This window comes from Corylus avellana, chromosome ca2 (assembly GCF_901000735.1).
Source record: "Corylus avellana chromosome ca2, CavTom2PMs-1.0".
Lineage (NCBI taxonomy): Eukaryota > Viridiplantae > Streptophyta > Magnoliopsida > Fagales > Betulaceae > Corylus > Corylus avellana.
Window position 1 is genome coordinate 20,364,036 of NC_081542.1, and position 16,281 is coordinate 20,380,316.

A 16,281-nucleotide genomic window follows, 5' to 3' on the forward strand; every position below is an offset into this window, starting at 1 on the left:
CACGTGGAGGAATGTTACTAACGGAAAGAACCTTCTGGATGCGTGTGAGCGTGTGGAAGCTTGGATGCTTCAGATCTCTTTCGATTTGTACTTGGCGATGTCTGAACTGTCATCTGTGATAGAACCTTTTGGTGGCGCGTGAAAGCTTGGATGCTTCAGATCTTTTTGGATCTGTACTTGGGGGCGTCTGAACTGTCGACAGCGGCAGAACCTTCTGGTGGCGAGTGTGAGCATGTGGAAGCCTAGACGCTTTAGATCTCTTTGGATCTGTACATGGCGGCATCTGATCTGTCGTCGGTGGAGGAGCGTGTAGCTCCTGCAAGGGCAGCGGTGGTGCGGGCAGAAACTGGCGGAGGTGCATGGCGGCAGATCTACCATAGAACTGTAGATCTGTGCCTTGAAGAAAGATGGTGAAAAATGGATGAAGGAGGCAGTGATGAAGGCTTGGAAGAGATTTTGAGCGGAAAACCGCTTGATGGCTACAGACTAACCGGCTCCGAATCTAGAGGCTGGCACTATTTTAAGACTATGGGCAGCAAAAATTTTGGCGGCACTTGATGTAGGGCGATGAGATTGAAATTCGTCAAAGGGAAAACGCTAGAAAATACATTTATTGAAGGCCACAAAAAAAGTGGCTCTAATACCATGTTAGAATAATAGAGAGATATAGAAGAGCGGAAGAATAATAGGGAGAGCGGAAGCACAGAATGGACTACATTATATTGATATAGATTGATATGAAGGACTACAAAGACTTCTATTTATAGAGAGGCTATGAGTGATAAGCAAATAATCTAATAGAGTAAGGAAAGGTAAACCTAGTAGACTTATAATACATAAAGAAATAAATAACCCTAACATAATATTCTTAACATATATATTGCAAAAAACTGCATTGTGAATGTTCTCTTAAGCACCTTCTGCATATATATATCTGCACCTCTTCTGATTCATCTTAGGCGAAAATTCCAGGGGACAAACCATTAGATGACTACCTTCCCCTCCTTCGCGCGGCCTTAAAAGATGATTGGCCAGCTGCTAAGGCTTTTTATGATAATGACAACAAGTGTGTTCGAGCTTACGTAACGAAAAACAAAGCGACAGCACTTCACATTGCAGTGAGTGCACATCACACCGATTTTATAAAGAAATGGTTGCCATTGATGGAGCAGGAGGACTTGGCCGGTATTGCAAACCAATTCTGGATTTACGGCCCTTCACTTTGCTGCCCAAGCAGGAAACGTCAGCATTGCTGAGCAGCTGGTGAAAAATAACAATGCGCTGCCATCGTTCCCTAATAGCGAGGGAGACACACCACTCATTGTTGCAGCTTATGTAGGACATACAAACATGGTCTCCTATCTATTCTCTCTAAGTAGTCCTACTCTTGAAAGGTTGGGTGATGAAAAACGCATTGAGCTCCTTAAGCATACTATCCGCAATGATATGTATGGTAAGCCCTACAACTGACTATAACTTTGTTTGATACATTTGATGCAGTTACATAAGTTGGATGGAGTTACCACTTTTATTGCAATATTAGCGACCATATATTATAAACATTTCTTAACCCACAATTATCAAATTAATGTGTCATTTTTATGGACAGATATAGCATTGAAAATTCTGAAAACAGATACCAACATAGCAAATGCCGACACTGAATGCCGGTGGGAAGCATTGGAAATGTTGGCCAAGAAACCTGCATTCTCAATTGGCAGCGAAAGTCGGCTATCATTCTGGAAAAGTCTCTTAAACTCCTGTTAGTTTGCCTCCAACCCAAACTTCTTTAATTTATATATATATATATATATAGTTCTTTTATTACATTAATCACAACTTGATGACAATTTTACTCATATTAGCTTGGCATGGGAAAATGCTCTTATTCGACTTCATCAAATCTTTAGATGATATCTACCTCTAAACTATGGAAGAATGTATGAGATCATAGGTTAATTTCTATTCTATATGTTTCATCAATCTATCGCAATACTTGTAACCGTTGCTTTTACACACACGCAAGAAATAGGGAGTACTGTTTTCTTTTTTTGGCAAAAGCTAGCATTTTCTTTCTCCTTAAATTCAAAAGATAGAAGAGATTTAAAGTGCTTGGGTTATGAAAAGACAAAATTTGTCTTAAGATGTCAATAATTAGGACAGAAAGTAGCCGCATCTAATGCTTCAGTTATCTTTGCATTTTTATTTTATAAAGCTTTCAATATAATTTCTTTTTCTGGATATTGGTAAAATAATTGTACAGATTTAATATTTCTTTATTACCAAACCATTCTGATTTCTGAATATATAGATTCTTTTCTCAACCTCTATGGGTTCAAAGGGATCTGTCACAAAGCTTTGACGAAGACATTAGCTCATCAATTAGTTGAAATTTTTTTGAAAAGGGATGGAATCAAAGACGACCTGAGCTCACCAGAATTGGTTGACAAGTATATGGCTTTAATTTTTGAAGCTGTAAAAGTTGGAAATGTTGGATTTCTAATTGTACTTTCACGCTCTTATCCTTCCCTTATCTGGCAACAAGACAAAAATAACATGAGTATATTTCACACTGCTATTTTACATCGGCAAGAGAGTGTATTCAATCTAATATATGAACTAGGTGCTGGCATGCATAGCCTTGCATCCTATGATACCGAAGATAACAAAGAGAACATGTTGCATTTAGCTGGCAAATTAGCTCCTGCAGATCGACTAAATATCGTATCAGGAGCAGCCCTTCAAATGCAACGGGAGTTGTTGTGGTTTAAGGTGAGTAATAATTTTTTTTTTTCTTCCAGTTGCATACATAATGGTTCATCTGTTACCTATTAATTTATATCTCGTCAACTGTAGGAGATCGAAAAGATTGTCCCTCAGAAATACTTGAAGAGTAAGAATAGGGATAACAAAACACCTAAGGAGATATTTGTAGAGACACATAAAGATTTGAAGAAAGATGGTGAAAAATGGATGAAGGACACAGCAAACTATTGCATGCTTGTGGCGACATTAATTGCCACTGTGATTTTTGCTGCAGCCTTCACTGTACCAGGTGGCAGCAATCAAGTAACAGGGATTCCTCTTCTTTTTGGGAAGAAAGGGTTGATGGTATTCTTCATATCAGATGCAATAGCACTATGTTCCTCTTCGACTTCAATAGTAATTTTTTTGTCAATTCTCACGTCCTGTTACACAGAAGATGATTTCTTAAAGTCATTACCTTCAAAGTTGCTATTTGGACTTGCCACCCTCTTCATCTCCATGGCTTTCATGATGGTAGCCTTCATCGCAACTTTCTTTTTGGTGTGTACAAGAAGAGGATGGGCATGGACCGCAGGTGTTGTAATCACTTCCGCTAGTATCCCAATTCTTTCGTTTGGCTGGCTACATTGTAAAATTTGGGTTGATACATTCCGCTCAACATACAAGTCTAGATTTCTTTTTCGGCCACATAAACATAGACTTTTCTAGCGGAAGATGCCGGTTGGAGAATTGATTATCTCAAAATACGAAATGGAAGGCAAACAAAAAGGAACAAAAGTTGTCGGAGGTTCACAAGATATTTAACAAGGCCAATGAATATAGAGATAGTATCTCATCTCTAAGTAGTTGTTGGTATGTGTTTAATTCCGTTAGACGCCTTTACAAGTTTTCAGACTTGGTTGGAATACTAAAGTCCAACTCCATTTCCATGGTTTTTGTGAAATGCTGATCACTGTAATAAATCCTCAAGTCCAGAACTGCATTGCACTCAGGTTGGATTGATTTGTTTTGAAGGTGTATCAATCCATTACACAGTGATTATCTTCTGTACGAAGGTATTTGTTTGTCTAATACTCATCTTTTCATGTCTTCTTCATTATGTCCGTTAGAATATATTCATAATATATTATTATTATATTTACCTTATTTGTTTGCTTTCCTTATATATGTTGATTTTATACTGTAGCATTGTCCACTATTAGTCTATATATGTTGATTTTCCTTGCTCAAGCACGGGCTTCAAACTCACATATTAAACAATTTGAGCTGAGTCAAGCCGAACCTCGGATCGATACAACTAAAATTTTTAATTTCTTTCATAAAATTTATACTTTAAGCCAAAAAGCCAGTTGCTATATAGTGCAAGCTCAAACTCAGATATTACACAAGCCAAAAAGGCTCAGCTCGACACCTAACTTATGACGCTGGATTGGATTTGGAATTGAAGCAAATGCCTCTTTTTATAGAAAAGCAAGGTTGGGAGGTTCCGTGTTGTTAGCGATGTGGGACGGTTTGTTACTTGTAAATAACTTACTGTAGCAACTTAGAGAGTTGAATCTCACTGGAAATGATGTTGTTGGATGCATTCCTGATCTTTCCTCGCTGAGGAACTTGGAGATTCTTGATCTTTCCTCTGTTCCATCCATCCTAGATGTTCCAATCTACAGCAAATCAAACAAAAGAATATGCGTTGAAGTAAGGTATATCTCAAAGGATATCTAGATATGAATCTGGTTCAAGAAGGAAAATGGGAAGTGTGCAGTATTTCCCTGTCGGTTTCCATGCCAATGGATTGCAAGGTTCTCTAGCATGAGGCTGTTCTTCACCTCCAGGGGCGGAGGGAGGGGGGTTCGAGGGGGGTCAAATGCCCCCCTCACCTCCCAAAAAATCCCCTTCCTCAGCAAGAATTTTTCTCTATACTCTGGTTATGCCCAATCTGAACAACTCATTAGAGACACATTTTTCCAAGAGTACTTGATTTTCTTTTGATTTAAATCTATGACTGCAGGTTTGCAAGTCTACAACATTCAGAAGGTTGAAGAAGAGAGTGAAACGTTGAAAACGAGTCAGATGTGCGCTTTTTTATTTTTTTAATCAACGTTTTCTTTTTCCTTGCAAAACACATAGTTTAACTAAGTTGACTCACTTTTTTGTTTTTTTTCTTCAAAACGCTTCAGTTAACTAAATTTATTTATTTATTTTTTTTTGAGAATCAATTAACTTCATTGATTATTGATAAACTTTCTCATAATGAACCTGAGCTTCGATACATGAAGGGTAGTCGTCTACCCAGATATGCTTCCCCTGTATGGATAGTGCTAATTTAGCAAGGCTATGCGCTACTGTATTAACTTCACGGCATACATGGGCCACCCTCCATTCCGCTACACTGTGTAGCTTGATCTTGGCATCTCGAATGACTGAGCCATAACTACCCCACCAGTCTTCAGTGGATTGCATTAGCTGTATGATCTCCAAGGCGTCCCCCTCCAGGATGACCTGCTGCAAACCCATTTCAACACACAGCTCCACAGCTTGCCTCATTGCCAAAGCTTCGGCTGATGAAGGATCCCGAACGTGGAGTCTTGTGTTGCAAACTGTTGTCAGTACTCTTTCTGCATGATCACGAGCCACTATTCCCATCCCCATTTTTCCTCCCGCGGCTTCTATAGAGGCATCCCAATTTAACTTTGTAAATCCGTCCGAAGGTGGCTGACACTGTAATGCTGGTCTTGTTGGAGAAGCTTCGCTATTTGCAGCTCCCAAACTTGTCTGCGCCTGCTCTTATTCGTATAGGTGAATTCGGGCCTTTTGGATAACTGCTGAAGGAGGTGTCATCTCCCCCCCATGAACCACCTGGTTTCGCCGAAACCAAATTTGACACGCCACGGCGACAAACAAAAGAATATCATCTTCCTCCAACTTTCCCAGCAAATGATCAAACAGCATTGCAAAATCCTCGTCATAACTCAAGCACTTCTGTGAAGGATAAAATACTAGTTTACAAACTAGTTACCTTTCTATTTCTCTCTCTCTCTCTCACTCTCTCTCTCTCTTTTATTACTAAAGACAAATAACAAAATTAGACTAGAGAAGAGTGGAGGAAATCTTTTTCGTATTTCACTTGTATTGAAAATACATTTTACGAAGCCTATAAATAGAGGCATTCAAAGATTAACTTACAAGGCTTTTACTTCTCCTTATTTTTTGTAATAAATAACAAAAACTCATCTCTAAGTTAAGACTTCAGTTGAGAATTAAATAAACACATGAGTTTAGAAAAATTAAAGTCCCTTATTAATTAAAAGAACTTAATAACTTCTACCATTTAGAAAAAACCTCTCTTGCGTTTTGATTTGTTTAGTTTCCAACATGCCCCCTCAAATCAAAACCTCCTCATGCCAAGCATGTCTCTTAGCCTCATGAAAATTGCACCTGATAATGGCTTAGTAAATATATCTGCTACTTGTTCAGTGGTGTGGCAATACTGGAGCTCTATTGTCTTCCGCTTGACATGGTCTCTAAGAAAGTGGAACCTAGTGTCAATGTGTTTACTCCTCCCATGTTGCACTGGATTCTTTGCTAACTTTGTAGCTGATTGGTTATCCACATAAATCACAGTCGGTTCTTCTTGTGGATGTTCCAGTTCCTTCAAGAGATTCCTTAGCCATATAGCTTCACAAACAGTAGACGAAGCAGCCACATACTCCGCCTAACAGGTAGACAAGGCTACAATTCCTTGTTTCTTGGATGTCCAAGAAAATGTTGTAGAACTAAGATAAAAGACATACCCAGTAGTACTTTTCCTCTCATCTTGGTCACATCCCCAATCACTATCTGAATAACCAACTAATTTCGCTTTATCTCCATAGGCATAGAATAAACCAAGATTCAGAGTGCCTTTGATGTACTTTAGGATCCTTTTTGCAGCTAACCAATGAGTCTCCATTGGTGTCTCCATGTATCGACTCACAAGTCCAACTCCATAGACAATATCTGGCCTTGTGATCGTCAAGTACCTCAAACTTCCAACCAAACTCTTGTAAAGAGTTGGTTCAATAACTCGACAATCTCCTTCTTTTGACAACTTTATGCTTGTTTCAACTGGGGTATTCACAGAGTTGCAGTTACCCATCTTGAATTTCTCTAAAATCTCCCCCATGTACTTATTTTGGGATATGAAAATTTCATCATGTTGTTGCTTCACTTCAATACCAAGGAAATAGGACATCAACCCGTTGTTTGTCATCTCAAACTCCTTAAACATTGATTGCTTGAATTCCTTGAACATTTCACCATTATTTCCTGTATATAACAGATCATCAACATATAGGCAAATGATTAGAAATTCACCACGATGGTTTTTCTTCATATAAACAGCATGCTCATATGGACATTTAGTGAAGCCGTTCTGATGAAGGTAATTATCAATGCGTGCATTCCAAGCTCTTGGTGCCTGCTTTAAGCCATATAACGCCTTCTTAAGACGGTACACCTTGCTTTCTTCTCCTTCCATTATAAAGCCTTCCGGTTGTTGTACGTACACCTCTTCTTCAAGGATGCCAATGAGAAAGGCTGACTTGACATCAAGTTGGTATATCTTCCAATTGTGATGAGCGGCAAGTGCGATCAACAATCTCATTGTGTCAAGTCTCGCAACTGGTGCAAAGACCTCTTCATAGTTGATGCCATACTTTTGTTTGTAGCCTTTAGCTACAAGTCTTGCCTTGTATCGAGAAACTTCACCTTCTGCAGTGCGTTTGATCTTGTACACCCACTTGACACCAATAGCCTTATGGTTTGATGGGAGTGTTGTCAACTCCCAAGTATCATTCTTTTGAATAGCATGTATCTCCTCCTCCATTGAGGATCTCCAACAATCTTCTTCAACGGCTTCTTGAAAGGTAAGAGGCTCATGATCAGCATATAGGCAGAAAAGATTAGTCTCTCCATCTTCTGTTTGCTCATAGATTTCCCTGAGACTTCTCATCTTACTTTGATTTGTGGAGGATCTACTGCTGCTACCTCCCATAGAAGATGTAGAGTCCCTCTGTGCTGCGGACGGTGTGGTAGGCTGAGAAGATGGTGGGGTAATTGGTGGAGCTTCTGTTGAGAGCTCTTCAGGCTCCTCTAACACTTGTTGTTCTTTGGCCTTCTCTTCATCGCTCCAGCTCCGCACACTTTCTTAATCAAAGATAATGTCTCTACTAACCACTAATTTCTTTGTTAGTGGGTTGTAGAGCTTGTATGCTTTCGACTCTTCGCTATATCCGACAAAGATACATTTTTCACCACGATCATCAAGCTTCTTCCTCTTGGATTCGGGAACTTGAGAATATGCAACACACCCAAAGATTCTTAGGTGTGCAACACTTGGCTTGTGGCCGCTCCATGCCTCTTGAGGTGTCATATTCTTGACACTTTTGGTAGGACACCGGTTGAGTAGATAAGATGAGCACGCCACAGTTTCTGCCCAGAATTGTTTTGGCAGCCCTTTCTCCTTGAGCATAGTTCTGATCATATTAAGAATGGTACGGTTCTTTCTTTCGGCAATCCCGTTTTGCTGTGGTGTGTAAGCAGTAGTCAACTAATGCTTTATGCTTTGTTCCCTGCAATACTTATCAAATTCTTTTGAGGTGTATTCTCCACCTCGGTCAGAACGAAGAGTTACAAGCTTATGGGCACTTTGATTTTCAACAAGGGCTTTGAAGTTCTTGAATACAATAAAGGCAGCTGATTTTTGTTTAAGAAAATAAACCCAAAGTTTTTTGCTAAAGTCTTCGATGAAGGTAATAAAGTATCTATTATCTCCTAAGGACATGGACTCTATTGGTCCACATATATCGGTATGAACCAGTTGCAATGGTGATGTTGCTCTCCAAGATTTGCTGCTGGGAAAAGGAAGTCGTGCCTGCTTGCCAAGTATACATCCTTCACAAACGTTGCTCGGTGGCTTGATCACTGGTAACCCATACACCATGCCAAATGAAGATAATAACTTTAGGCCGCTAAAATGTAGATGGCCAAAGCGAAGATGCCACTTCCATGACTCACTTTCCTTGAGTCCATAGAAGAACTTCTCAGACTTTGTGTTAAGATGTAGCGGGAACATGTGATTATTGGTCATTGGAACACGAGCCACAATTCCTACATGTGTATCTCTTAAAATAATAGAGTAGTTCTCCATATGTATGGTGTACCCCTTCTCGAGCAGCTGCCCAATGCTAAGAATATTGCTTTTCATGTTAGGCACATAATAAACATCAGAAATGTACCCTTTCTTACCATCATTTTGATAGATTTTTATCTTCCCTTTGCCTTCAACTAAGAGTTTGGTGGAGTCTGCCAAGTTCACTTTTCCATGAACTCCTTCTGTGAGTTCAACGAACAAATCTTTCTTCCCACACATACGATTGCTTGCGCCAGCATCGATGTACCAAACCTCATCTTGTGAATCTGAAACATCATGAGTGAGAAGTAAAATAGAATCACTACGAACCTCATGTGTTGCTTCTATGACATTTTCTTGTTCATCATCTTTGTCCCAACAATTCGAGGCATAGTGTCCAAACTTCTTGCAGTTGTAGCATTGGATATTCTTTGTGTTTCCACGTCCATATGTGGATCTTCCTCTTCCTCGATAGTCTCCTTGTCCTCGACCTCTGAAGCTTTGAGTCTACTGTTGACTTTGATGTGGTTGTTGGAAAATACCACGCCCCCGACCTCAACCACGACCACGGTTGGAGTTGAATTTTCCTTGATCATTTAGGGTCAGTTTTGACTCTAGTGCTTGTTCTAATACACCAGAATTAGCATTCTTCTGTATCCTTTGCTCATGTACTTGCAATGAACCCAACAACTCCTCAATTGTTAGCTTCTCCAAGTCCTTAGACTCTTCGATAGCTACAACTACATGTTCAAATTTAGAGGAAAGGGATCGAAGTACCTTTTTGACGACTCGGATGTCATGGACTTTCTTATTGTTTCTTTTCAAACCATTCACGATTACCAGCAATCGTGAGAAATAATCAGACACTGATAAGTGCTAAAATATTCATATTTTTAGCCCTTAACTTACATGCATTAATCCTTTAGTTTGGTTAATTTATGCCATTTTACTTCATTTTTATATTTTCATTGTTTTATAGGCTTTTGGAAGAAAAGAAAGCGTTTCTGGAAAAATTCCAAGCTTAAAGGGCAAAATGGAAAGACCTAGAAGATATGGTTAAGCTTAGCCAATCATGGTTAAGTTTAATTAAATACAGGAAAGGAGTAAATCAGAATTTCTCAAAGAATAGTCAAAATCGGATAGGATGCAAAAATTGGATTCTAAACATGTCTCGGTATTTTATCATAACTTTCAGTTCAGATATCCGATTGAGATGATTCAAGTACCATTGGAAATCTAACTCAAAATGATACAATTCATTGTGAAATATCATTTTCCCAATTCAGAGCGGCGCAAGACCAAAATCACGTCGTAAGTTAGGACCGTAATTTTGGGCGAATCCTATTCGGATTTAGACTAAGGTTTTCTTTATCCTAATTGGAGTTGGACTTAAAACTCCAAATTTCCTAGGATTACTAGGGCTTCTAGGACTCTCTCCTAAACCCTATAAATAGACCTCTAAGCCTCACAATTCAATAGACAACTTTGAGGAGAATTAGAAGGAGACAACTTGGGGAGAGGAATTTGGAGGCTACTTCTATGAGTGGTTTTCGGTTCTTTCTTTCCCTTCTCTTTTCTTTTTATTTTAATTATGTGTAACTAACTCTTAAGGAGGGCTAGATTGAAACCGTTATTATGTTTATTTAATATTTCAATATTGGCGCCTTTGTGATGATCATGTTGTGATATTTAACTTGATTAATTCCTGTTTTCATGAATTCCTCATATGTATGTGACTGGCCATTATATGCATGTGGTATGGATTAGTTAGTTAAATCAATTTGGATGACCGAGTCATGGGTTTAACATAAGTAACAACAGTAATCCACACCGGGTTCTTGGGTTTATCAACATGGAGAACCGAGAGTATACACCCATGCCCTAGGCCTCATGTGTTTGTCGATTTCCATAAAACATATGCTTTTCTAAAGAACAACTTAGTATATACCATGCTAAATCCTTTAGGAAAGAAAAGAGTTAGAGTATACACCCATGCCTAACTCGTTGCTTAAGAAAATCAATAGCTTAAGGAGTTATTGATTGGATCATTGGTATATTGTTATATTAATTGAGCATAATTAGTGGTGGATATCAAAGCCCTGCCTTTACCTTTACTTTTTCATTTATCTTTTTATTTTCTTTTTCTCAATATCAAATCTGTGACAATTTGATCTTTTAATTAATTCAAAACAAAATCACAATCTCCGTGGGTTCGACCTCTTGCTTGCTACACTATACTATTGTTTTGATCTTGTGCACTTGCGAGTTAAAATGTACTAAATATTATCAATTAATTTAGGTAGTATTTGGCACAACAAGTTTTTGGCGCCGTTGCCGGGGATTGTTTGACTTTGTTTGGAATTTTTTCTTTAATTTATTTTTGTTTTAAATTTTTCTGTTTTTATTGTCTTTTCAACAGTTTCTGTGCCTCTAGAGGTGCGATCGATCGCACATCCAAAGGGCATCACAATTACTGCACTAATTACAGATCTGATTTATTTCTTTTATTTTTATTTTTCTTTTTATTTTGTTATTTAATTTTCTTTTTGTTTTAATCATGTTGAGAAACAATACACCTCTGGTGCGAAAACCTATGGAAAGTTCATTCAATTCCCAGATCCTCAACCAGCCATCATGCATTAATTTCCAGCCCATTGTGCAGAGCAGTTACGATTTATCTCCGTTGCTCAATATGATTCCACACTATAAAGGCACACCTACAGAGAACCCATATTGGCATATTCGAGAATTCTGTGATCTCTGCAGGACTCAAAATGTTCAGGGTTTAACTCCAGAAGAAATCAGGTTAATCCTCTTCCCTTTTTCTTTAAAAGATAATGCTAAGAGATGGTACAATTCTTTGGCCGTAGGTTCTATTCATACTTGGGATGAGATGGCCCCAAAGTTCTTAAAGAAGTTTTTCCCAGCCGACAAGATAAGGCAATCGAGAAGGGGAATTTTGACCTTCCAACAAAAAGATGGAGACACTTTCTTCGAGGCATGTTAACACTTTAAAGAACTACTTCTCAGATGCCCTCATCACAATATATCTCAAGACGATCAGGTACTGGCATTTTATGAGGGTTTAAATGATCTTAACAAGGGTCTTGTACATTTAGCTTGTGGTAGCATGTTGATGGAGAAAAGCAACAAGGAAGCCATGCAGCTCTTCGAGACATTGAGTGAGCACTCCCAACAATTCACATCTAATGGGAGACATGGACTCAAAGGAAAAGGCATATATGAAGAGAGCACCAATGGAGGAATTCAGGGTCAAATGGCTGCCATGGAGAAAATGCTTGACATGCTCACGAAAGCTATGACTAATCATAGCAGTGCTCCTATTCAACAAGTTACACAAATCGAGGTATGTGTCATATGTTCCCATATTAATCACACCACTAAGACTTGTCCCATGTTTTCAATGGCAGATCAAGAGCCATCTCCCATCTATTGGCCTTCACAACACCAAGAAGAGAAGCCATCTCCACAGTTCCATGGTCAATCATACTCCTTTCTTAGCCACAATGAAGCCAATATGCAACTGTTGGAATACACTACCAAGATAGAAGCTCATGAAGAGGAGCCACCTCCCGTTAATTGGCCTCAACAATACCACGAAGAAGAGTGTCAAAGTCAGTTTGTTGCCAATCCTAATGAACAATACATGGAGGAAGAGTGCACTTACCATCATGAGCAAGCAATTACCACATTAAGGAGTGAAGAAGCGGTTGAAAATCAAGGGGAAGAGAGGAAGGAGGAGCAAACTGAGGTTCTAGAGGAACCACATCAGGAAAAGGAAGAGAGCACTGAGACTTTTTCAACATCAGCTCCTATTCCCAAATTACCAAGAGTCCGAGAGAGAAGTCATCTGGGGTTATGTGATGAGCAATTTGAGGACATCAAGATAAAGAAGCTTCCTGAGTTTTCTTCTTACTATATTCCAGTTCATGATTCCCCACCGGATGAGCAACTGTTTGAGAAAACTCAAAGTGGTCCTCCCCGATCTATAGACAATTGGAAGCACCTTGCAACAGAAAAGATTCATTCCCTTTGGTGCAAGAGACGGAAAGATCGGTGCTTCAAGTTTAAAGCGCCACAGTCTGGCTGAAGACGTTAAACTTAGCCCTCATGGGAGGCACCCCATAGCATGTCCTTTTGTTTTGTTGTTTGTTTTATTTTATTTTGTTTTTTGTTTTCCGTTGTATTTTATTCTACTTTGGTGTTTTAGTGTTTCAAGTCTTTTGTCATGTTTTACATTCAGTTACTGCGATCGATCGCAACTTGTGTGCGATCGAGCACAAGTCTCCACTTGTGTTTCATTGCATTCTGTTAGTGCGATCGCACACACCATGTGTGCGTTCGAGCGCACCTCACCCACACATGCACTCCACTGCGCGAGTGCGATCAAGCGCACCATGCGTGTGATCGAGCACACTCGGGCAGCAAGCCACATGACCTATTTTGGGTCACTTTCCCCTAGTCCCCACTTCTTTTTTTTTACACACTCCATCACTGCACCCACACTTTCACCAACACACCACCACTCTTCCTCACTTCCACCGGCCTTCAACCACCACCATCATCGCATATCACACACACATCACCCCATAGTTTCTCTTTTTATTTTGTTTAGTGTGTTTTAAGTTAATCTTTTTATTTATCTTTAGTTGTTTCTTTTTACTTGTTTGTGTGTTTTCATATTTTGCAGGAACAAGTATGCTTCAATTCAAGTTTGGGGGTGTACAATGACCCATACTATTCCAAACAATTCGTCCATCTTCCAGGTAAATTCTTTCCATGTTATAGACACATTGGGGACAATGTGTAATTTAAGTTTGGGGGTATGAGAGGCACCTTACACACACTTTGTCCCAATTTTATTTTATTTTTTGAAAAATCAAAAAGAAAAAATATATATATGTATGTTCATGTTTGTCTTAAAATTTTGGTTGATCTTAAAAATTGTGATTTGATTTCATTGGTGAGCTTAAAATTTTGAACACATGATCTAATAATTGAGTTTTTCAATTTGGTTACTTGCTTAGGACAGTTGAGAATTCACATGTTTGATCTAATCTTACACAAGCACATTAGCACATAATTTGTGGGGTATGACATGAAAGTTTAATGTGTGTGTTTCTATGTCTTAAGTGAAACTGAATGATTTATTAGATGAATACCTTGGCATATATATATGTGAAAAAAAAGAAAAATATGATCATTCATAAGCTTTTCACTGAGTAACTGGACTTCTTGGCTCAAAGCATTGAGTGTTCACGTCAAAAGGTGAAGAATTTGGATTTGATCAATGTCATGGTTAGTTTGGTTTCGTAGCCTTTTTCACTCGAGTTAGTAGGTCCTTAGGGGTGTCTCTACACCAAATGCCCTAAAACCATCTGGTTTGGGGGTCATTGACTTAACACTCGTTACATGGGTCAATTAGAAAGCTTAAGGGGGCCAAACATTGCACAACCTGACAAGAAAAAAAATAATATATATATATGCCATTGTTGGTCATTCTAATAGGGATTTCAGTGAACTTTGAGATGTTGAGACATTGCACATTAGACATAATTGGAAGCTTCATATTTATGTGCTAGTTCACTTTACCCTATTTTCAAACTTGTGATGTCCTACCATGTTTTTTTGTAATTAATTAAATTTTAAAATTCCAATTCATTGTGAAGATGGAGTTTATCTTTTTAAGCTTGCTAATGAATGAGAATCATGGTTTTGAGTGATACCTTAATTTTTGGAATAACATGAACTCTTGCATGATGTTTGTGGGTAACATTTCTTGAAAACCCTCACGAGACTTCACTCGTCCACTAGGGAGTTCCTAGGGGTTTAAAAGGCTTGTTGCATACGCTAAATGCAATCGTACATCCCACGAAAGATGGATTTATCTTTTATTTTTTTTGTTTTTCCATTCCTGTTTTTAGTTTTATATTGCTAAGGGACTAGCAATATGTAAGTTTGGGGGTGTGATAAGTGCTAAAATATTCATATTTTTAGCCCTTAACTTACATGTATTAATCCTTTAATTTGGTTAATTTATGCCATTTTACTTCATTTTTGTATTTTCTTTGTTTTATAGGCTTTTGGAAGAAAAGAAAGCGTTTCTGGAAAAATTCCAAGCTTAAAGGGCAAAATAGGAAGACCTAGAAGACATGGTTAAGCTTAGCCAATCATGGTTAAGTTTAATCAAATAAAGCAAAGGAGTAAATCGGAATTTCTCAAAGAATAGTCAAAATCGGATTGGATGCAAAAATTGGATTCCGAATATGTCTCGGTATTTTGATCATAACTTTCAGCTCTGATATCCGATTGATATGATTCAAGTGCCATTGGAAAGATAACTCAGAATGATACAATTCATTGTGAAATAGCTTTTTCCCAATTCGGAGCGGCGCAAGGCCAGAATCACGTCGCAAATTAGGACCGTAATTCTGGGCGAATCCTATTCCGATTTGGACTTAGGTTTTCTTTATCCTAATTGGACTTGGACTTAAAACTCCGAATTTCCTAGGATTACTAGGGCTTCTAGGACTCTCCTAAGCCCTATAAATAGACCTCTAAGCCTTACAATTCAATAGACAATTTTGAGGAGAATTAGAAGGAGACAACTTGGGGAGAGGAATTTGGAGGCTACTTTTAGGAGCGGTTTTCCGTTCTTTCTTTCCCTTCTCTTTTATTTTTATTTTAATTATGTGTAACTAAGTCTTAAGGAAGGCTAGATTGAAACCTTAATTATGTTTATTTAATATTTCAATATTGGCGCCTTTGTGATGATCATGTTGTGATATTTAACTTGATTAATTCTTGTTTTCATGAATTCCTCATATGTATGTGACTGGCCATTATATGCATGTGGTATGGACTAGTTAGTTAAATCAATTTGGATGACAGAGTCCTGGGTTTGACATAAGTAACAAAAGTAATCCACATCGGGGTTCTTGGGTTAATCAACATGGGGAACCGGGAGTATACACCCATGCCCTACGCCTCATGTGTTTGTCGATTTCCATAGAACATATGTTTTTCTAAAGAACAACTTAGTATATACCATCCTAAATCCTTTAGGAAAGAAAAGAGTTAGAGTATTCACCCATGCCTAACTCGTTGCTTAGGGAAATCAATAGCTTAAGGAGTATACACCCATGCCCTTAGGTTGGCAAACATTAGGTATTCATAATATGATTGGATCATTTGCATATTGTTATATTAATTGAGCATAATTAGTGGTGGAATCAAAGTTCTGCCTTGACCTCTACTTTTTCATTTATCTTTTTATTTTCTTTTTCTTAATATCAAATCTGTGATAATTTGATATTTTAATTAAT

General features: G+C 38.3%; 1 protein-coding gene and 1 non-coding gene across 3 annotated transcripts; one reads left to right on the forward strand and one right to left on the reverse strand.

Annotated features, from left to right (window-relative positions):
- Positions 1-1,609: 1,609 nt before the first annotated feature.
- On the forward strand, positions 1,610-3,837 carry LOC132172747 (ankyrin repeat-containing protein ITN1-like; the record flags this gene model as incomplete). Of its 2 annotated transcripts, none has more annotated exon segments than XM_059584307.1 (3): positions 1,610-1,762; positions 2,312-2,772; positions 2,857-3,837. In XM_059584307.1, coding segments are annotated over 3 exon segments (1,232 nt in total), but the record flags the coding sequence as incomplete, so codon positions are not given.
- Positions 3,838-11,875: 8,038 nt separating this feature from the next.
- On the reverse strand, positions 11,876-11,983 carry LOC132173166 (small nucleolar RNA R71). The gene has a single exon (XR_009439260.1). It is a non-coding gene; the product is annotated as a small nucleolar RNA R71 (small nucleolar RNA).
- Between the last annotated feature and the right edge of the window lie 4,298 nt (positions 11,984-16,281).